The sequence below is a fragment of the Anguilla rostrata genome, chromosome 2 (genome assembly GCF_018555375.3).
Source record: "Anguilla rostrata isolate EN2019 chromosome 2, ASM1855537v3, whole genome shotgun sequence".
NCBI classification, from domain to species: domain Eukaryota; kingdom Metazoa; phylum Chordata; class Actinopteri; order Anguilliformes; family Anguillidae; genus Anguilla; species Anguilla rostrata.
Genome location: NC_057934.1, coordinates 47,575,135 through 47,598,527, shown reverse-complemented (window position 1 = coordinate 47,598,527; position 23,393 = coordinate 47,575,135). Strand labels below are relative to the sequence as shown.

Genomic DNA, 23,393 nt, shown 5'->3' with positions numbered 1-23,393 from the left:
TGAAAGCCATGGCAACTCAAGAAATGAGAATGTTAATCCTTGTCATAAAAATCACTTTAATCTGATTCACAAAAATGTACAAACCTTAGTTTTGGTCACTGTCAGAGTTCTGATAAGCATGCAGTGGTACACATCTGGACCAATTTTGAAATATAATCATTGAAAAGATGTCTTTTATTTTTCCAACTATGAAAACTTCAAAGTTAACAAATAAAAAACTTACAGGCATATATCAGTTCTTAAAATGTTCAAGCTTACTGAAATAATACTTCATTACAAAAATATCAGCAGCAAAATATTGCTTCAGTCTACAAAATAAATATATGTAAGGGTTTTTCTTTGCCATAAATCCACTATCCGACTAAGACTACAAATATTTGAATAAATCAATAACGACTCCAAATGATTCAACTTTCACATCGTTTAAAGTTTGCCAAGGGGTCTTTCTGTGTAATTGTATAATTTCCAATTGTATAATTCCCCCCCCCCACACACACACACTGCTTTTGCACTAACTTGGATGCCTTTTAATGGCTTGGGATACAAGTATGCCCACTAAAAACATAATCCAAAGTGTTATTTTAAGCCAATAATTAACCTACTTCACATATCTTCACAACCATCCTATGTTAAAAAACAAACATATGAAATATGTACAACCATTGCAGCTACATTAACTTGGCCTAGAACAATTTGACAATATTCACATACGTACGATTTATGGAATGGAACTAATTTTTATAAAAGTTGTACAGAATGTACAAAACACAAAACATCTGCACTTACTGTCATTTTCAAGGAAGTGAAAGATCTAGTGATCTGCAAATGTGGCAGCATATTTTATTGTACTTTTTTGGGAAATAATGAATTACCGCCATATATTTGTCTGGGAATATATAATCATAAATCAGGCCCTTGTTACACAACCTAACCCATCAGCTTAGGTTCAACTTGGGTTCAATCAACTAAGCAACAGAGTGTCAGTTTCTTTAATGTTACATCTGTTTTTTAAACAAATATATTTTCCATCATAACATTTGTGTGTTTGTTTACAAATCTTCATAACATTCCACAACTTCTAAGCCTTTTCATCACAGCATAACATGTCTTCACAGACTGGGGTAAAAATATATTTAAGGGTTGCTATTCTACATAATACCATTCCTACCATTTAATATATTTCCGGTATGCTACTATTTTAAAAATCAGTATTTTGTAGTATGTATTTTGTTTTTTAACACTAATTTCATTATACATTGAAAGTATATACTGTACAATATGTATTCATTTGTCTCTAGAATTTGCTTAGTCGCAGTTTGTTACTCCAAGTGAGGTGTTTGGTTGAGGTGATTTATTTGCGCTTTCTTAGCATAAAATACATAAGCCCGCCAAACAGAGAGACGGGGAAGGAAATCCAGGCTAGGACGAAGGAGTAGCCGAATGTTCCGTCTTTGAAATCCGCATTTTGGAAGCTTTCATGCTGAGCAGCATAAATCGAGCCTGCTATCATGATACAAAGACCTTGAAAAAGAAAAACATAGGAGAAAGACTTTATACTAAGACTTCACTGAGGAATAAAACAAATAACTTTTCTCTGCAGTCTCAAAAAGGATATGTTAATATCCAATACACTTTTTACTACTTTTGTGTTACTTTCAACATATTTTGTGTTGTTACATGGGAGACTTTTTAACACAAAAGTAGCACATAATGTGTTGGCTTAACTGGACATGGAAGTGTTTTAAAAATGTTATGTGTTGTTTTTAACACATCTGAGGGTGTGATATTGGTTATACACCTTTACCATGCAAAGAACTTACAAGACATCAGCTGAATAACAGCAGTAAAGACAAATCTCTCTCCTTGCTTCAGACGGAAAAGTTGCAGGATGAACACAAAGAAACCAACACAGCATAGGATAGTGGCCAGTATCATTGTTGCCTGGACAGCCTGGAGGTAGCCTGTATTGGTAAAATAAAATGTTAACAAAATTTACTTTAAAACATATCTTGTCTGTCAGCACATCGTGCAACAATGTAATTACTTGTGTTGGTACGCTATGCATAAAATGCTTACTGGAATCATTATTGTCAAAATCCATACCATGTAAACCGTTACTGAGGCTGAAAGTTAGAGGCATTAAATCCTGTGTAAGCCAGTTCTATAATACTTTCATATAGCACATTATGATGCTATTTTGTCATGGATTACAGAGCATATTCATGAATGCATGACCTCTCCATAATACAGTCCTTATGACAATACAAAACAAAATGTAATACATCAGCAGAAGCACAAGGACAATTGGTTTAATTCAACTGACATCACATGTCAGGTACTATAGTCCTGTGGGAGGTTGGTTACCTGCTGTACTGGAGTGGCTGTTCTCAATGGGATAGCAAGAACTGTCATTGCAGGAGTACCACAGATCAGTATAGACATTTCCTGATACCCACCAGGCCTAGAAATTGAAGTGGGCAACAAAAAGTTGTCAGAAACACAAATGGAAGCTACTCACGTCGCTTGTCTCTAGTGTGTTCTTTCACCACAGAAAAAATGTTTCTAAAATTTTGAGTGCCTAACATTATTACACACATCATATCCGGCCAATATTCAGTTGTTAACTCTGGATTTTGAAACCACAAAGATGTATTAAACTGTAACGAGTCTGTGTTAAATGAAATTATGAAATTGGTAACATTTTTAGGCTATTAAGAACACTGTTCTGAAATATATTTATTATTGTATTTACCAAAATATGCACATCATTTACAATGAATTAAATTTATGGAAGGGTAGAAAATATATATATTATGTCACTTTGATCACATTGGAGAAACACCTTGTTATTCTCTTACATTATGTAGCGTTGCAATGAAGAGCAGGATAGCTGAGATTACATGAAAGAGGATGATGAAAGCCAGGATTATCAACATGGCTCAGAGATGGTAGGTCACACAGAGCCTAAAAAAGAGAGCAGAAAAATTCACATGAAGTATAATTGTCAATTATGTTTCTTTGTAGACTTCACATAAGACTTAGGCTATTGCACTGACCATAGAATTCTTACGATAACATACATAGGAAATGACTTTACGTGCAAGTCGGCAATAACAAAAATGTACACTTTACACTGTAATTGTTATAATAGTTAATCAAAAATCTGAGTTTTGCTTTTACTTTTTTATTTTGCTTTTAAGCCAATAAGTTAAGTCACTATTTTCCCCAGTCCCTTTTGATTGAATAAGCTTTTGATTCAAGGCCTTCAAATATTTCCCCAAATGGCAGTTTTCATAAAACTTAAAACTGACTGCCAGTTCCACTGACCTCTCCTTTCCCTTGTCCAAACACATTAAGTTGCTGAGCCTTGAACTCATATCCTCCACATCTCCCTGTTTACCTTCAGGAAAATGACATCATCATAGTTGAATGGGGGTTGAAAAAAAAACAGCAAGATGAAGTGGCATTGCTTTATGTGCCACACAGAACGTGCAGGCATGTAACTGATATCTGACTGATTGACAAAGGGCTTGGTATTTGTTTTTGACAATAACAGCGTCTTTCTGTAGCAAAAGCTGTCAAATGCACATCAAAAGGTCTAAATGTAAGCAAAAAGTAGGGTTCTGTCTGGAAACAGTGCTCTCCAGTCCAGCACAGCCTTTTTACTACAGCAGGCTCACAGCAGTTCGCCAAGGGTCACAGCTCTTGTACAGTACATAGCCACTGGTTCAGTGCGAAGTAAGCACTTTCCACAAAATGGTCTTTTACATTTAAGCACTGCGTAACCATGTATGCATAGGACAACAAATTAAGGCTTACAGTTCCATAAAACCAGACCACCCCCTCTGTGCATAGCCAAGAATGGGCACTAGTCAGAGTTGCAGTGCACCACCAAATACAGAGATAATAAAAGAGAGACAACTGAAGGCAGCATTGTGGAATGAGATCTAATCATTACCAATTTACTAAGTAAATGTATTTACCTCACTTATTATGGTTATTATGTTATTATGCTTCCCTATTTCCTAAATATAATGACACATATACACCTGAAGAACAAAATTTAATTAATATGATTTTGTCCCACTGGATGTTTTTCTCTCCTTAAAAAGAAACCATTAATCAGTTCAGTTTATTAGTTCACAACAAGGTAGACAGAAGGAAAAGTAACAATGTTAAAAAAGAAAGAAGACCAGAGGCCACATTTTTGTTTGTGTGGTTAGTATGGTATCAAAACACTTACAATAGTTACCATTTGGTTGCACGAAAGTAGTTGTCGGCTTATTGTTACACTAAATTGAATTTCATATGCTTTCACTACACCCGCACTTTTTATTTTTGGAGAAACCTAGTTACATGTAATAAGCCAGCACAACAATGTCATGTCACCCGGCTTATTGCTTTTGAATTCCTTCTGAACAGATGAAGAGATCTGTATAGCACATGAATGTGTACTACTACTTAAAATAATAACAACTTTCAGCACTTCTATTGCAGGTGCACTTTGTACTGACATAGTACAATAATTACATGCTAATAATATTATTGGACCAAACAGCAGGAATAGAAACAATGACTGATGATAATAATAAAAATAAATAAAAATCAAAGTAATAGTAAAATATTTAGCACCCACAATAAATGAACAATAATAGCTTAAATGGGATTAAATTGAATGTATTATACATATTTGAAAGGTTTAAAATAAGACACCATCTTGCTGCTCTCATCTCTTCAGGAATACTGTTCGAGAGCCTAGGAACAGATAATGCAAGGTCATTTTGTAATTCTCTTTAGTGAGTCTCTGGAGCGGTCAGAAGGTCTATATTATTAGACCAATAATTTGTTCTGTAGGGGGTTAAAAGCTCTACGGTATAATTGGGGGCTAACCTATGCCTAACATTAAAGCAACTTATGAAATTTCTTCTAAGGTCAAACTGCATCTCAAGGCCAGTGCAGTGATGTACAATTCAGGGTGATGTGAGTTCTCCTGTTGTTACAAGCTTGGCTGCAAAATTTCATACCAATTTCAGCCTTGAGGAGGTTTGGTTTGGTTTAGACAGGTACAGAGTGAATAGTCAAGCCAAGATTAAAGCTTGAATAATGTTACTATCGCCAAAAAGAAAAATGGCCTAAATTAAAATATGTCACATCTAGTTATCCAGTGTTTCTAATAAGTTTTTTGTGTGTCTAAAAGTTCAGACATGGGTCAAATATTACAACCAGGTTCCTGGAGCAACATTCATAACAATAATCTCTAAGACAGAAAATAATATTTTAGCATCTGAAAGGAGAAATTCTCTTTACTTATTTTACAGAATAACAGAATTTAGGATTTTTCAGTTTTAGGTAGGATTGTGGTAGGATTTCTAGAATCCCTGATAATAACCAGATTCCAAGAAAAGCAAGTAAGTTCCATCAGAATTAGGCAAATTGTGGAAAGTGTCTTCCCTCATTTCCAGTTGTGAATACAATTTGTGTTTCTCAGGCATATTGCCAATGAACTCCAAAAGCTCTAACCCCCACAATATTTAAATGCCTACACTGTCTATACCAATATTTTTCATGAAAATAATATGTTTCATGGTGGTCTCCATGCACAACGATTTTAAATAACTGCACAGCTACCTTTCTCTCAAAAAGAGAGAAAGTAAGGGGAGACAGGAAGTGAAACACAATGGAGGAACATCTGTAAAGTAAATTTCAAGAAGACAGCATAAAACATAGAGGCATGCAAGTACCAATTATTGCTGAACACAGAAATAACCATTAAATTATAAAGATCATCATAAATTAGCAAAGAGCTGAATACCAAATTAATGATAACAATAATAATAAGTGATGGTTATTGGGTACTGAAAATAAATTTGAAAAATGAAGAAGAGATAATGTCAGCTTTTTCAAACATAAATATAAAATTATTATTTGCTGTGCTCCTTGAAGAAAGGAGAGAGCAGGTGAAATTGTACAGGCAGAACCAAATTTAAACACTGGCTATGTCACTCACACCAAGCACTGCAAAACATGAGCAGAATACATGACTGATCGCCCACAGAAATGCCTGCATTTTGGCAACTGTTTGAGATAAAAATCTATTCCCACCTCAAGGTTTGTGTGGGAAAAGATATCCATTGTAGGAGTTCCGCTATGCCTATTTAAGAGCATGAAATCAAATCCAGTATCCTTTCTACACAACGTCAGCCTACGCTAGAAGCCATCACCATCAAACACACGGTGGAAGAATACATCATTGCTTATAGCATAGAACATATTCTGTGAACTCAGTGGGTGTCTTCAACATCAGTAATGAGAAATCAAACAGTGGACACCGCAGAACAGTTGATCATAAAACCTATAAAACCTCTTGCTGGTCATCCATGCAATAGCAGCAGTATACCGTTCATAAATATGCCTTTAAAACACTGTGACAAGTAAAGCCCAAGCTTTAAATTTAAAAATGATTACTTCTTTCCTTATCACTGAGGGCTTTTTTCCATTCAACTCATGTCACTTAATTCAGTTATTCAACTGTTATGTCGCAGCTCCTTCATCAATCGCAAAAAAAATATAATTGGTCAATTTCTCAATATTTGCCTTTGGACCACTGTGCAAAAAAGGCAAAGTGATCCCAATTAAAATAGTTGTGCATTGTTCCGTGCCATTTCTGTAGTTGGGACTAGTTGACTGGGGATTTGATGTTTCCATCATACTAAAAATTTAAAGATGACAATCTTTAAATCAGACATTATGCCAGTGACAATTTAAGTTCTCAATTCATATTTTGTGATATTTAGTAAGTTGTCCCTGAAAAAGTCAGGGTGAAGCAACTGCATAACAACTTTATGGAGTGAAATTACTGTCTTTTAATATGAGCGCAAAAATGAGGAAAGCTACAAAAACAAGATCTGCTCTCTCACTTCTCAGTTCCGTGAGCACTGCTTCTCAATTCTCTGAGTGCTCGCTTCTCAGTTCTGTGAGTGCTTGCTTCTCAGTTCAAGAGAAATTAAACTGAAATTGAACTGAATGAATAAACCAGAGAGAAATACGTTAAACCTGAGTGTCAGGTAATTTGTTGAAATGTATTCACGTACATGTATGAGCAGAATATCCATGTCAACTCTCCTATGAGGGAATGGTTAACAAATAAGGCAGGGTGATTAACATCATTGTATTAGCTAACTGGCTAATGTAATGGAATTAATTATCAGAACTTTTTCAGACACAGACAGTCAGTGAACCCGGTGCCATAATCAAGCTCTCGAGACCCCCTGAACGCATTTGTCCCTCAAAGTGACGTGATTTTATGATGTTATTTCCCCCCCAATAACACACATATTTTGCAAATAAAAATAAAACCTGAACATCACATTAGGGGGTTGCTTCTGGAAGCCGGTTGGGTGGTGACGTAATGTCAGTTCTCCTCCACAATGAAAGGGTCAGAATGCTATATGATGCTGGTGAAAAAAAGGTTAGAATGCTTCGTGTTGCCTAGATACAGACAGCTTCTTCATCAATAAAAAAAAATGCTAATCTACTCCAACAGAGATCAGAGCAATGTCTCAAAATAAGTGTAGTATAATGGGTAAGGAACTGGTGTTGTAGATCACAGGTTTGATTCCTGGGTAGGACACTGCAATTGTACCCTTGAGCAATGTAATTAAGCTGCATTGCTTCAGTGTATATCCAGCTGTAAATATGGGTGCAATGTAAATGCTATGTAAATAAAAAGTGAAGTAAGTCGCTTAGGATAAAGGTGTCTGCTAAATTCCCATAATGTAAACTGTAATGTAAACACAAAGCAAAAGCAATACTAAAAAAAAATTAAACGATAGAGAGTATAAAGACTTCCTGATGTCAGTTTGGAATTTATCAGACTATTTTCCACTTGAGCACTCTGAGAAGCGAGAGCACAGTTCTTGTTTCTGTACACTTTCCTTGTTTTTGCTCGTATTAATGAGTGTTTTCACTCCATACAACTTCTCTGTCTAAAATCATGTAGGTTCTTCAGACAAGTCCTCAATGTTCCATCACCTATACAATATTTAAATCAAGTTATATTGAAAATGATTTGCACTCATATTTTTATGTTGTTTTTTTGTGTGTGAGTGGGGATGGGAGTGGAGGGGAGCCAAAAAAACGAATGCCCAGTTATCTTAGTTACAATCTCGAAGATTTCCGTCTCGTTCTCTTTGGCGGTACCAATGGCGAGAAGCGGTAATTGCAGGTGTGTTTTTGGACCTCACTTCCCATAGATCCAACCGGATCCAACCAGTGTCGCCTGTGTGACGTCGGTCAGTTGGCACCTGGGCCACGCCAAATACAACACTTACTATTTACTGAATAAAAAATAGTTGTTATAAAAGTAACGTTATGTACTCGTTCATTGTCTAACATTAGGCTAACTTAAGCTTTCTTTACACTGCCGAGCCGGTTTAAAATGCTGTAGCAGACCTGGGGTAGAATTAGTGATGATCAATTTTCACAAATGTTCTTTATCCACCTTTTGCCCGGTATGAACATATTTACACTGCAGAGAAGAATTCGCGGGATTCGCTGTGGCTCGTGCAATTATGTATCTCGCGCACAGTAAACAGTCTTTTTCGTGAATGATTATTGTGTGGTATTTTTGAAACAGCTGCCTTTGAAAATGTTAGTGGTGTTTCTGGTTTTGGATTTGCTAGGTAAACTGTTCAAGAATAAAGCTGAACTGGGTGTTAAATTAGCAATCAGAACAAGAAGAATAAAACAATAACAAAGGAGATTTAATCAAAAAAGGGCATCAAGGCTGAAGGAACATACGAGGAAGCATAATAAAATAATAACAACGCTAATCCATACTTCCGTATTCTTTTATTTAGTTTTCTCTGGCTTGACATCTTTACACAGAAATCAGACCCGGCTCTGCTCCACCTATACCCCGGCTTTATTCCGATCATCATAACCCCCCCCCCCCCCTTCTCTGTTATTGTAACACTAGCAGACAGCGGAAAAAACAGTACGCCGCTCACACACAAGTGTTGCGTTAGCTCCACCTACCCTCTCTGACGGACAAACCACTGATGGGTGATGGAAAACGCGTCACTAACTATGCGCCGCTTGTGATTTTTTCCCGGGAATGTCGCCACAGACACCCAGTTCTTTAATCATAAATTATAATAATAATAATAATAATATAAATTAATATAATAATAGGCTCAATCACCATTGTGTTACCTAATTCGGCGATAGATAGTGACTTAACAGACATTCATTTTAATGAAAATCTTCAAGATTATTACTTAACTTAGTGGAAAATGCTGACTTATTTTTTCATACAGCAAAAGCCAGCCCTCACTGTACTTCATAAAAATGTTCAAACCACCTTCTCAGACAGTAAATATGTGAACCAAATGAGCAAAATATGGAAAAGCTACCATTGTCCAAAGTTGCCTATTAAGATTTCAGAAATGTAAGATAAATTAACAGTCCAAGGTCTGTTTATTTCTAGTCAAGACAGATAAACACAATAGTTTGTTGTTAGGTAAACATAAACTGCCATTACACTTCCACTGCTTTTTAAATTGGAGCAGACATTTCTTGGGAATTTTACAAATTGTATTTAATCCAATAATCTAACTATAGCATTATGCTAACTTCCTCAAACTGTTGGGGAAGCACAGAATCATCAAGTATTAAGATTTGCCATAACTGAAACTAAAGGGCCTAGTGCAAACCATGAGAAATAGCCCCAGACTAAGAGTTGCCCAGATACATTTGGTCATATAGTGTACCTACAATCCAATAATCATTTAATTTGTACCTATTAATTAATTTTAAAAAACATACAATAGTATGGTAACAATTGAACCAGAAAGAACACTCAAAAGTAACTTCTCCATGAATTAAACACCATCTGTGTCTTTCAGGATCTTCAGGAAGCAGGATGAGCTTTTGTACTCTGCCCAATAGACTCTGAAGCAGAGTTTAATTCCCAGTTTAGTTTCTCTGTTTCTCCTCTCTTTCTCTGGGGAAACATATGGAAAAGCTATTGAGATGGTTTTTCGTTTCCATTTTATGCTTTGAACGTGTTACTTATAAATAAGCGCCATGTTCACTTTCCATTTTTCCTTCACAGTGATATAAAATATAATTTATGAGATATATTAAGAGCTGTTGTGAGCTGTTGTGACCATGCCCAACATATGTGTATGGCCATAAATTTACACCGATTGCAATGATACTTCTGGGGATGATAGACAGCCATATTGTGCACGAGCATGCACAGCTTCGCAGTGTTATATTATAGTCTGAATTTTACAAATTATTCATTAGCATAGGCTCCTGAAGGCTAAATTGTATGAAATCTGACCAGAACCCTCAGAAGCTTCCCTCTAACAGTCCTGAGAAGTGCCTTCCCCTAAGTCCAATGTTCTTAAAGATAATGAAATATGAATATGCAAAAATTGTACAAAAGATATTTGAGCCTTTCAGTCCAGTCACTGTTAAAATTTTGGAAGTATACAACTTTTAAAGGGACCCATGTAGATCATGTGTATCATACTTCATGCACCTACCACCCAAGGTGGCACTACAGTACCACCACAAAATTGCACTATTCAAATCATTATTACAGATGTACTGTACCCTTAGATCCAATACACTTCAAAGCTGCGATAGATGATCTTTGGATATGGTTAGCAGCCTATCACAAAATGTAAGTTGCCGTGATAAATTTTGGCTGAACAACAATTCTGAACAAACTTTTCTGACAGAACTCAGTTCAAATACAGACTGCCTTCTGCCACTGTCAGCACCCCTCCCCTCCCCTCCCCTCCCCCACATTCACACAAGTATGGTCCTGATTATAAATGTGTCAAAGCTTTATTAAATAATTTATTTCCAGCATCACGATCACAACTTCACTTCTCTATCGTAAAACAACCTGGGGGAGAGAATTATTCTCAATCATTGCCATTGCCATACGTTGCACTAAATGTAAGTTAGAGCTACAGTGCATGCACAAAGACTGTAATGAAGTGCTTTCACTCAAAGTTCTCGGCCTCACACTTGAACACCAGGGTGTTCAACGTTAGATCACAGACAAAACAAAAATAAGTAAAACACTTCAATAGCAAATCCAGGATAAAAATCTGAAACTTGTCTGAGATAAAAGGATGCAGTGAAACAGCCAAACATAAAGCTGTTGCAAGCTTCCCAGCCAATGATTGCTTTTATCAGTGTGACATCTTCCAAATTCCACTTCCTGTGTTAATAAAGCTTTAGATTCGCTGTCGGGTCACCCACACCATGAGCAAAACAGCCTAAAGTAATTATATTGAGTACAATCAAAATAATTTTTTAGCTGGCCTTTGTCCAGATTTGTACTCTGTACTACCCTTGTGTTTTACACTTTGGCATTAGCATATCTATTGCAACACAATGGACCAGCCCAGCTCTTTCCTTCCCTTTCTGTACAGCTTTGCAGAATCAGAGCTTATTTTTAAGAAAACAACAAAATCCAAGTTCTTCTCTGGCAGATATCGTGATATGCTTTTAGACATTGTGCTAGTGCTAGTTGGGTTCTGTCCACACGAGAGACAAGCTTGAGAGACACTCTAATGAGCACTTGGTCAAGCAAACAGAAACATAGCTGCTGTCAGGGTAAACAGGGAAATTATCCTTATTAACCAAAGTACCTCAGAACCAAAATACCTCTTTCACATTTATCATAAAAATGATCGCATTAACAAGCAAAGGATAAAATTTACCCAGAATGAAAAATAAATATTTTTACCATATGAAGAATACTAATAACTGCACAATTACACATGTAATGACCTGATTAGAGTACCTAAAGGTTAGATAAATTAGTCCTGATCACATAATTGGGAAGAACTTTACCCCTGTCTACTATGAAAAGTATATGTACATGAAAATTCGTGCACTTGGAACTTGGTGTTTTCCTTTACCCCATCTCCCATAGTTCAAGTCTTAGCACCCAAGACTTTGTCTATGTTATTTATGAGACTGTTGTGAAATGCTTAAGAATTATATTATAATCCCAAATCAGAAATCCAGTATGTCTAGCACGCCAGCATTGAAAAATTAAGTTTAAAGCTGATGAAAATTAATTTCAAACAAATTCACCCGATTTTGTAAATGCATATTGTTAATTAAGATGTTTGTGGTCATAATATGTACTAAATATAACTTAATTAATTTTCATCAGCTTCAAACTTATCATTTTTCAGTGCTGTTGTGCTAGACATACTGGTGTTCTGATTTAGGATTATAATATAATTAAAAGCCACATTAATTTTCCACAACTAATTAAATTATTTGGTTAGACATAAAATAATCTGTGGTATTTCTGTCAAGCAGTAAATCTTTAATTAAATGAATCTGCTCACGCCCTGAAATGCCTTGCTGGTAGTATTTAGGCTGACATGTCTGAATGTAGCCTACTTTTGCTGTAGTATGTAAGGAATATGTTGATTTCATGTAAAGACAGAGTTTACATCTAATTTATGTCCTCTGCATTTAGTTGAATTGAGATGTGTCCTGTTGAAAAGTAAACTGTCCAAATGTCTGCTACAAAATAGTCTTTGAGGGCTGTAAGCATAGCTTTCTTTAAAAATTCCACAGTGAAGTTCCAAGTGAGTGAAAAATTACATCTTCATCTGTGTAGTATGAAACCATGAGCCTACTTCTCTCTTCTACATGGAATGTTTTACGCCATTTATTTTCAGGAAAATGTAATTTTCCCTCAAGAAATTTCATGTTTTTCCTTTTATTTCGTAATGTGTGGAACTGGATTTCAATTGAATCTGTTGCTAAAGAGTTCATCTGAATTATTACATAACAAGGACAGGCATCCTAATTTTATATTTTCCTTATACAGTGAAACATCATGAATGAGCTTTGTGTCCTGTGTGATTTTATAACAACCAAACTGGTTAAACCCCCACACATCTGGAAGCTGTATCGTGCAGAAAATAAACCATGACAGAACCCTGACCATGACGCAGTGCATCAAGACAATTTTCAGCTATGCTAGTCTTGTAGACTTGTTTTCCCCTCTTCATTGTCATTGACTTTATGCCTGGAATTGGTTTGTTCTGCCTCCTCATGCAAATACCAGATTTCACAAAGTCTACAATCTCCGTGTGCCAATTGCTTCTGCTTGCAGTGCTCCTAATGTCATAGCCATATGTGCCTGTTGGTGTTGTGTGTGTCTGTGTGTGTGTGCACACATGTGTGTGTGTGTGTGTGTGTGTGTGTGTAAATGCTCCTCTCCCTTCCTGCCACTGTGTGATCTCTGCAGCATAGATGCACATGTCACGGTCCTCCTTCTCAACAAGGTTGCCAGAGCCCAGCACACAGCAGGCTAGGTTTCACTTGAGGAATTTCACCTTCATGCAGCCTCACTCCAGTAAACTCACCCGAGCCATCTGCAATTTGTCTCACCCCCAGAACAGGAATAGCCTGCTCAAAATTATTCTTGCTGATTAAACTGCTATAGACTACCTAGGTTTCAAACATAAACACAAGCTCTGTGAACTCTGCTCTCACACATTAAAGACAGATGTTTTTGATTAGCCTACATTCTTCATGTAAATGGCAAAAACAAAAAAGGATTGGCTGAGGTGGATAAGCTGAGAAAGGAAGTCCCTTTCCCCCATGTGCCTCTGTGTCACTCAAGACTTTCATTTCTGGATTTCAAAGAGCAGCAAAAACAAAATGCACTCTGGCACTTTCACTGCTGAACTTACAGCATGACTGACCTAAAACCTAAAGATAACAGCAATGAGCTGAACACTGGTTTTCCATCGGGTTTTAAAATCACAAAAACTTGCCAGCTCTCCCACAGCCAAAGAGAGATGCCTGATCTAGACTTTGACAACATCAGTTCTATTGAAAGTTCCATGGGGCTCATTTCCTATCTGATCTGAGAACAGTGCCACAAACAGGACATATCCAAAATGTAGCAAAATGCCATGAGCCATTTTATTCTTTCCAGCTGAGACAATAACCTGTTTTATTTTCTGTCTAATTTCCTGGACATCATGCTCTTACTTTTGATGCTACACATGGGAAGTGTAGCATACCACCAAGATGAGCTCAGTTAGTCCAAAAATCCACATAGAACTGTGGCCCAAAAGAAACATTTCTAACAGTTGTTTTACCAATTAATTTAGTATTCATATATTAGATTTGTCAAAATCCTCCTTTCATATAACCTCACATTTATTAATCATATGAATATTTATCACTTTTGTAACTTTATATTTCTTTTGCTTGGTGATGGACACAACGCAATGATCCAAATGCTTAATCTTGAATACTGAATCTATGACCTGTTAGTTTCATTTTAACATGACTTGAGTGAATTGTCTAATCACTCTGGTGCAACAAAAGCACAAAACATAGAAATTCAGCAAGGAATAGTGGGGGAAACAGTACAAATGACTCAAGAGTCAATGAATGCAAAGTGAAGATATAAATATAATTAAATTGTTCTGTTGTTGATTGAGACTTTTTCAAAGAAGAAATGCAAACAATGCCCTCACACTATTTGTCTAATATCCATCTTGTACATTGTCATGAAGTAAGCTACTGAAGAATGACAACAATTGCAATATCATTGCAGCATATTTAACATTGTGAAAAAAGCCGAAAACACCACCTTTTACATGATGTGGTTGTTTTAATATGATATTTACATCAAGCAGCACTGATGCAAATTAATGCAACTGTCAACATTACAATATGTAGCAATGGAGAGATAAATGTGACCAAATATGCATAATTAAACTGCTTTTGAGCCCATGTGTTTTTACAAAATTACAAACAAGATTTTCCAGTCAACTTTTTTTTCTATGGAAATCTTGACTCTTACCTAACTTAAGCATAGGCCTACTACAAATTGTGCAAATGCGTTGCCGAAGTAGAGAAATGCAGTAAAAATATTTTCCCATGAAAACAATGTCATTATTGGCAAAATTAATGAAGCAAAAAGGTAGATTTCTTTTGCTGTGCAAAAAGGTACCTTCTTTCCATGATTCTGTACAAACCATGTAGACCTATTCATATAAATCGTGTCATTCACATTATTCATTATGCAGGGTACAACTGTTTAACAGTTAACAGTGTTCCACCACCTGCCATATTTCATGGGCCATTATCTCATATTTCTGTCCTGCAAAAAATTCAAGTTAAATTATTGTAAACTCTCTTTCTACAGTAATCGGTACCATTTGAGGTGAGGCTACAGACGAATGTTGCCCTAGATTTCTATGTTCCTATACCAAATCCCTATTTTCTCAACACATAAACATCTGCAACCTAAATACCGCCAAAATTCCAACGATTATATTATGCAAAGTAGTTTGACACGGTGATTAAGCTGCTTCGCAACTAATTCCCAGCAAGCACTTCTAATTCTTGTTTCTTGTAGGCATTCAAACCCAAACCCTGCTGTGCAGCTTGCTGCATCAATTCCACTGGAATTAAACAACATCAGTTCCCTCAAGAACACCAGGAGGCGTCCTGTGTGCGACCAGAAGAGAAACGGCAAAACTTTAACAAAAGGATTTCTTTCTCAAAGTACCACAGACACGCCCCCGAAATAATAAAATGCAATGCAAACGGTATCATAAAAAGTCGCAATATTAGACATTATAGCTTAATTTAATAATTAATAGTAAAAAACGTAATGTCGCCACCATTATTCATCATTAAAACGAAAGTAGACATCATGGACTTACTGGCTATATTTCATATCCTCAAAATCTGTCTAGATAGAGGACTTCAAATAGGTAATTCGCTTTTCTACTTCAGAGCGAGCATGGCGAACTACTCTTTAAATTAAGTTAGAAGTAATTTACTAACCAATATTGAACTGCGGGATTTTTATCTTAATTAACCAGTCACTGCAGGCCAATATAAAGCAGCATATTTGCTAATGCTATTATGTAGGCTACTGTAAAACAGAATAGGCCTACTCACGGCTGCAAAACGTAGTCTTGAAGTTTTATTCAAGCCAGACGCGTAGCCCGAGCGATGAACAGCAGAAAGCGTGCCTAGAACAAAGTATAACAGTTGTAAGTAACTTTAACCCAGTCATCGCGCTCCTCCTCCCACCAGTGACGTCCCAGAAATGAAATTGGGTGTGGTTTGGAATATAATAGCTGTTTTGCCGGAGATGAAGGCAAATTCAAGCAATGGTCATTCGCTATTCCAAGTTTTAATAAACCACTGTGGTCTAAGGTAATGTCTACTGCAAAAAAAGTTCCGCAATAAAAGACGCTACGACAATTAATCAGAAGTAAATGTGTCAGAATAATGCCAGTGCACTGCATTTATTTGTAAAATCTAATGGAAAATAGACGTGTTCTTGAAAACGTTAAAATGTTATTGCATTGTTTATGACCTCTGATTTATTTGTTTAGTTTGTTTTTTCTTCAAATATTTATATAAAACTTGAAGTGTTGATAATTATGGGCAAAGTGCTAAAACTAAAGCCCCCTAATGTGTCTTTGAGAAATGTTAATGGTAATTATCAACAGCAGATTGGAATGTCTCTGTCCTGAGCCACTGATCGTGGTTATTTCTAATATTTCCTGTGGTATGCTTTATTGTTTAGCAGGAAAAAATATACTTGAACTGATGTGATAAAATTCCTTGGAATAATCTGTGAGCAGTTCCTTATTGAACAGTGGTGAACTCTACCATCCTCAAAGGGTTTATTGCGTTGCAATGAAAGAGCTTTTTCAGAAGCTTAGACTGCAAAAGAGAAGGAGCCTGAACTATGAAGAAAACTGAGTCTTATCCTGTTTCCAAGCTATGCTTAGAGAGACAAGCAACAGGAAGAGAACTGCAGGGGATTTGCTCTCAAAGGAAACTGTTAATCTCACCACAGTGTCCCACACAGTCTGCTCTAAAAAGGCTTTCCTCCATGGCATGAATGGATTCTCCTGATGTCAACATGAATGGAGTTGCCTATTTTCCTCAAGAGTTAATTTATCATCACATTCCCGCCAGCATGTATGTTGTGCTGGTGTTTCCTTTCACAGCCTATATTTCAAAAGGTCGAACACTTGTAGCTTTAATCTTTTAATACATAGCCTAAAATAACATACAGTAACTATGTATATTCTTTTTCTGTGTATTGATTTATTTTACTAAATTTGTGCGGTGTTCTTCCCTCCTTTCTTGGTTCATGCCCTTACCCAGAACAGAGAAATCTATCTGAACCCCGGGCATTTATGAGACTTCATTTCCTGTGCAAGTTCATCTGTAGGTTTTTCCCTTTGTTTACTGAGTGTGTGCTCTGCTTTGTGGTTGAAGCTGAAGTGTTACTTGGAAAGGACTTCCCCCACTGCCCTCTCATTAATAAGATGTCTTGAGGCTGACATTTGTCACCATGATGATAGATATTTTTATTTCTTTTCGAGAACTATTTCCTGTCACTTACAGTCCCCTGTACATATACAGTGAGCACAATGTTTTTTTTCTTGATTTAGCTGTGTAGCCTACTCCATAATTTTAGATTTGTGATCAAACAATTCACATCAGCTTTTATTAAAGGGTAACATACATTTTGGATTCACCATGTAGAAATATCTGCACTTTAATCACATATGAATTGTTAGATTACAAATCCATAATTATGGAGTTCAGAGCTCAATCAAGGAAAAATATGGCTTTGTACCAAACATTATGGTGCTCAATGTATATTGAACTGGATTATTCTAGCTTTAAAAAAACCCAAATAAATACAGTAGCTATTCTTTTTAATATTGGTTTACTTATTACTTATTGATTACATGTAAAGTTCCTTCAAAAAATATACATTTATATGACAATTAATTTACTATAACTGCGTGATGAACATATTGCCAGTTTAATACAATGTTGCTCTGTAAAAGGACTACTGTAAAATTTACAGTGACTTGCTGGCAGCAGTTAGCTTGTAAGATGCTGTAATACTATAAATAGTGTAATAACAATTACAATATGGGAATTATTACTGTAATTACAACTACAGTACTAAGATGGGTAGTATATTGTACTTAAAGTATACGGTCAAATGTACTACAGAAACTTGCAAGCTACTTACAAGCTAATTGCTGCCCTCAAGTTACTGTAAATGTTGCGGCATTTAGCTTGCATGTTGCTGTAATGTACTTCACATTAGGCTTACCATAAATACAATTAAATAAGTTACATCCCAAAAGTCAACATGAGTTGCAATAACCAGGGACAGCAATGGACAATAACATGTAACAAAAACCACTGACAAGAAGAGCCACACTTCTACATACAATAACAAAAAGTGAATGTACTGTATGTAGTTATATTTTATGTATGTTATGTGTGTAGTAATTATGTATGTATGCAGTAATCTTTTGGTAACTATTACCAAGTAGGATATCAAAAAGATACATGGAATCTAAACTGTTGCTCATTGGTCATGGAGGACAACTTCTGAACTCCTGCACATGAATTGTCGCTAGATCTTGTGCATCAAGGTGCTATCCAGCTAAGACAAAACACAAAGTTGCTGCCATATAGTGGCGATGTTCTAACAGTGACGAAACATTCCAGTGACATTATGAGATCATTTAGTGTTAGCTGGGATATGCATTGAGAACAACATGTGTGCAAAACCTTGTGGACTGGAGATGGTAGCGCTGGCCACCAGGCAGAGTGAAAATGTAATATTGAGGATGCCAAGACTCTAAGCTTTATGTGACAATAAAACTGTATTGTTCTTAGCTCTGCAGTGTGTTTACAAGCAATTGGTACAGTTATTATCCGACAACCCAATTTTATATATGAAGCATCTTTGTATGTTTTATATATCTAGTCATGCAGTTACATATTTTTCTAGTAAATGTATCTTACTTTTCGCCAGTCTTAAAATGTATTTTATATTATTTCCCTGTTTTTTTGTTTTATTTCTTTATCAGCATGTAGTCCTCTAAGAAGGCACTCCGTTCACAATTACTGTCATTGATCATGACACTGATACAACCACATAAACAGAGCCAAGAATGTGAAGAATCTGTTTGCTATGTAAAGGGTGCTAGACCATAAGAAACAGATTTCCATGCCAATCAGACAAGCATACCATGTTAGTACATTAAAAGCAGTCTATTCGTTGCAAGGCTACATGCAGAGAGTGCCACATGTGCTTTTTACGTTTTTAAGAGGCAAGGATGTCATGTTGGAGCTTGGAGCATACAAGATTGAATGATTACGATTTAGATGTTTACCACCGTGTGTCACAATATTTCTGCATTATTTTTCAATGTGATATCAATGTTTCATTTTAAACCATCATAATGGGCAAATTTGCATACTTTATAGTGGACATTTGAGTTATTTTAGTGAGGTTTTGGATAGGTTTCTGGACCGCTAGATATTTTAGACACCTATTCCAATGAAATTCCCACTTGAAAATGGTGCACAAGTGAGTTTCAAAACAGTTAATTTGTAGTGAAATGTATGGTTATGTTATGATTTATTGCAATACACAATATAGGCATTTTGGATAGATTTGGAGACAACAGAGTACACTGCTTAAATTTTGATTCTGTCAGATTATTTAGGTAACTGTTAATGTTAACTTCACATTAGCCAAACTATCTAAAATCATAAAATCAGTGAATGGATGAGCAAATGAATGATCTTTTCTGTCTAAGTCATTTATCCTTCTCTTTTGAGGTAAGGTTGCTTATGAGTTCTCCTCATTTAATGTGAATTTATAGCCAATCTTTTTATAGTGTGGACTCTGGCGTTCCCAATGAGGATTAAGGTGTAGAGATGCTACTAAGTCCTTTTTAGTAGTTCATAGATCATATATTGGTAGAAAACCAATATTAAACAGTGTTAAAAATTATTCAGTTTAGAATATTTTTAATGGTTTTAAAATACATCTGGAGGGGTTCTTTAACGAAAGAGAGTAATTATTGGAAATTATCCTTATTAACATATGCTTTATAGAATGTATACTGCTGAGTTTTACAAAAGCAATGTCTGGAGTCAATCAGACTGAAAGCTACAGCAGCAATAGCTCACCTGGGGTTTGGATCTTTAACCCTCTGGCTCTGTGCCCAGAATTCAAACCCAAGAAGTAATTGCTTCTCCCCTTGCTAGGAATGTGACAAAAGCAGTTAATCGCTGCATTGGCCAGATTACCACATAAAAGCAAAACAGGCACCAAGATATTACACATCTTCTGTTAATGTATTAAGAGAAAGACTCTGTTGTGTAATAGAAATATTATTATTAGGGGACGCAAAAGCATTTTATGGCTTACTGAAAAACACAACTTTGGAAAAGGCATTCATTTAGAAATTCAGTGCTGTATTAGTGTTTGGGTGATCCTTCCTGACCACTAGAGGCAATGCTTAATACAGAATATCTTCTATATAACGCTAGTGCAGGTTGAGAAACTTATTCTAACAAATTTAGCCATGACCTAGGATTATGCAGGTGAACACATAAGTAACCCTGTCATCCAAGCATCTGTCCTTTTTCATCTTCTCGCTATGCAGGTATAGTATCGTCTTGTTAGCCAGAGTGAATTTAAAATAATTCCCACGCGTACGGAGTGAGGAATCTCTCAGTTTTCCAAGGTGAAATACCACTCTACCAGGAGTGTCACCAGCTTTGAGGGGAGTGCCTCTGGGCATCATATGTGCTGTGGCTTCGTGGTCATTGCCTTGCACTTTTTCAAGATTTTACCGGGTCAGTGTCACTGCTTCCCATCCGTTTGGTGCAGTCTGTTTGCTGAGCCCCTCTGCTCCAGCTTTGTGAGGCATGTGCTCAGATTCTTTGTGACCATGTTGATATAAGTCATCCAGTATTAAGCACTGCCTCTGGCGGTCAGGAAGAATGAAATAGAATGAGGGTTACAGTTGTTACTGCTGTGAATCCTGGATGGCCACCAGAGTTCTCTGTCACTCAGAATCGTTGCTACTGTGTATAGAAGATTCCGCAGGAAAGATTCTCAGATGATGGGGCTACTTATGAGTTTGCCTATGTCATCCTGGGTCATGGGTGGCTTTGTTGGTATGAGTTTCTCGGCCATGCACTAGTGTGAGGAAGAAGATATTCAGTATCAACCACTGCCTCTGGCAGTAATCCAGGATTAATAGAACCACAGTTATATTTGTAACTCTCATTTTGTTTGTAAGCTGTTCTGATATCTCAGGTAAGTCAGCACGATGTTGTCCAAGCCCCTCTGTTAGAAAATTTGGAAATTAAGCTCAGTTTCCTTAAAGACTTGCAGTAAAGTATATTTTCTTGCATTTTGTCGGAGTAGACCAAAATATCTTTCCTTCTTGGTTGAACAAGACCAGGTCAAAACCTAGAATATGGCTGGACTGGCCGACCAATGGTGTGACATCATAACTCGGCCGACCAATGGTGTAACTTCATCACTCACTCAGTCACTCAGTCAGTCACAGACATTTGCGTTTGCAGGGCTGGCCCTGCTGTTGCGGTCCAGCCAAAAATGTGCTGTAATACAAATACCCTCCCCACTCTCTTCTTAGTTCCATTTTTCTTTTTTTTTCAGATAAATGATGACTCTATATGGTGGGCTGAGGGACAGTAAACCATTGTTTGTTGGAACATTGCTGCCCCAACAATCATCTTGGAAAAAACAATAACGAGAAATTCACCATCTGGAACTTCACCAAGTCCTCACATTATGCCCTTCTTTCTAAGCTGAGTGTGGCTAATGCAACACTGCCATTGTTCATAGCTTTTGCCATTCACTTTAAATCCTTGAAACGTGTTATAATTAGAATCAGCTGTACATGGTTGTTGCTGCTGAAGTAAGTAAGGAACTGATCATTTGTGTGTGCAATGTCACTTCCAGATTTGTATTTGTTTATTTATTTATTTATTTGTTTGTTTGTGTATTTATTTTTGCAGATTTACTTATCATCACACTTCCTGGACATGGTCAATTCAGGCCAGTACAGATCTAAAAGTAATTTTAGAACATTCATAGCAGAAATTGTGTTCAGTGTTAACTACCACCATAGCCTAATAGGTGTACTATACATACCAAGTTCTTCACAATGAATTGTATACATTGCATTGCACAATGCATTTTGCATTATTTGATATCTCATTAGATACTACACATTTATTTGCATGTACAACCAAAACAATAAAGTTCTCACAGCCTGAGGAAACGATAGTGTCTTTTTGTCTTCTTTAAATTCTCCATAAAAATAATTGTATGCTCATATGATATAATAATACTGTCTTGCGTTGTCAGTGGAAAGGGGTAGGAAATGCTCCTATTTGGTGCAAAATAGCTTATTGTTACTTTGAAACTCAACTGTATACTGTATGAAACTGCAAACAATCAGGGAGCTGTTGAGGCCTAATGAAAGGTAATCAGACAGGAATGTCACAGAACAGATTGTTTCTCCCTATAATGCATGGCAGTCTTAAATACTAGCCTGGGATGATATACATAAGCAATCTGTGAAGATTCTTATCAAACAGGATGTTCGGCTGGGGCTGCTGGGTAGTTCCCCCGGTAAAAGTGTTGCTGGTAGTGCATGAGTGAGCACCATGGCTTCAGATGTTGCCTGTTATTGCGGATAGCAGTGTTTATTGCTCGAGCAATCCCTGTTAGCTGTTAGGGCACCTGTGGCTTGCTCTCTGTACACATGTATAATTGGGTTCTAATGTCACAAATGACCAATGGAAAAAATAAACCATGGCAGAGGTGGAAATGTCAGTGTTGAAATTTTCAGCATGTAAATCAAACAGCAAACAGCTGAGAATGTGACAGCACATGTGTTCTTCAAGAGGTATATTATTCCCTGTGGCCCCAGTGTGACTGCTGGAAAGACACTGAGTCCAGATCAGAAATAGTGTTTTCCCCCAGGCTCTCTTTGCTTAGTTCACTTTGCTGAGGTAATTAATGAGTTAAGTTTTTCTTTTCAAATGAGCGCAGACCTTCTATTATGACATATGGTTGCATTTATGTATGTAGAGTGAAAAGCAGCAATTTCTTTTTTGCTACAACTGCTGTCAAAAGGTCTCTTCTCCTGTCAAAAGTGCTTCATACAAAGCTAAATGAATGTGCAGCAGTGGTCAGCAAAACCAATGCATTATTTTCAAGAAAAATCTGACTTGTGGGAGGTATTAAATATTCATTATTGTAAGGTCAGGAATATGTGATCTCCTGCAGGGTCTTTCGGCACAGTAAACTGGAAATTAAGCATCATTGATTTATTTTGTTTAAGTGATTTTATCATCTTATGCACATCATAAACATTACCAGAATGGGTTTGTTCTGATTTTACCATGTGAAATCATTATAACATCACACATTTTTCAGGCCCTTTATATTTTCTCATTTCCATATATTAAGA

At 36.5% G+C, this 23,393-nt stretch overlaps 1 protein-coding gene and 1 long non-coding RNA gene across 3 annotated transcripts in view; one reads left to right on the top strand and one right to left on the bottom strand.

The window, feature by feature from the left end:
- The window catches only part of LOC135248258 (uncharacterized), a 31,596-nt gene extending 8,785 nt beyond the window's left edge, over positions 1–22,811 (top strand). The window contains exon 3 of the long non-coding RNA XR_010328392.1: positions 21,569–22,811. This is a non-coding gene — a long non-coding RNA (uncharacterized LOC135248258). The remainder of the gene's footprint in view (positions 1–21,568) is intronic.
- On the bottom strand, positions 37–16,145 carry LOC135248257 (epithelial membrane protein 2-like). 2 transcript variants are annotated; one of them, XM_064322663.1, is made up of 5 exons: positions 15,988–16,145; positions 2,859–2,964; positions 2,365–2,461; positions 1,821–1,961; positions 37–1,521 (listed from the first exon to the last, which is right to left on the bottom strand). In XM_064322663.1, the coding sequence occupies exons 2-5, from the start codon at positions 2,934–2,936 to the stop codon at positions 1,352–1,354; spliced, it is 486 nt and encodes a 161-aa protein (XP_064178733.1). In that variant the 5' UTR covers positions 2,937–2,964; positions 15,988–16,145; the 3' UTR covers positions 37–1,351. The 2 variants fall into 2 exon arrangements, with proteins under 2 accessions (XP_064178733.1, XP_064178735.1); XM_064322665.1 differs by lacking the exon at positions 15,988–16,145 and adding an exon at positions 3,328–3,346.
- Positions 22,812–23,393: the final 582 nt, after the last annotated feature.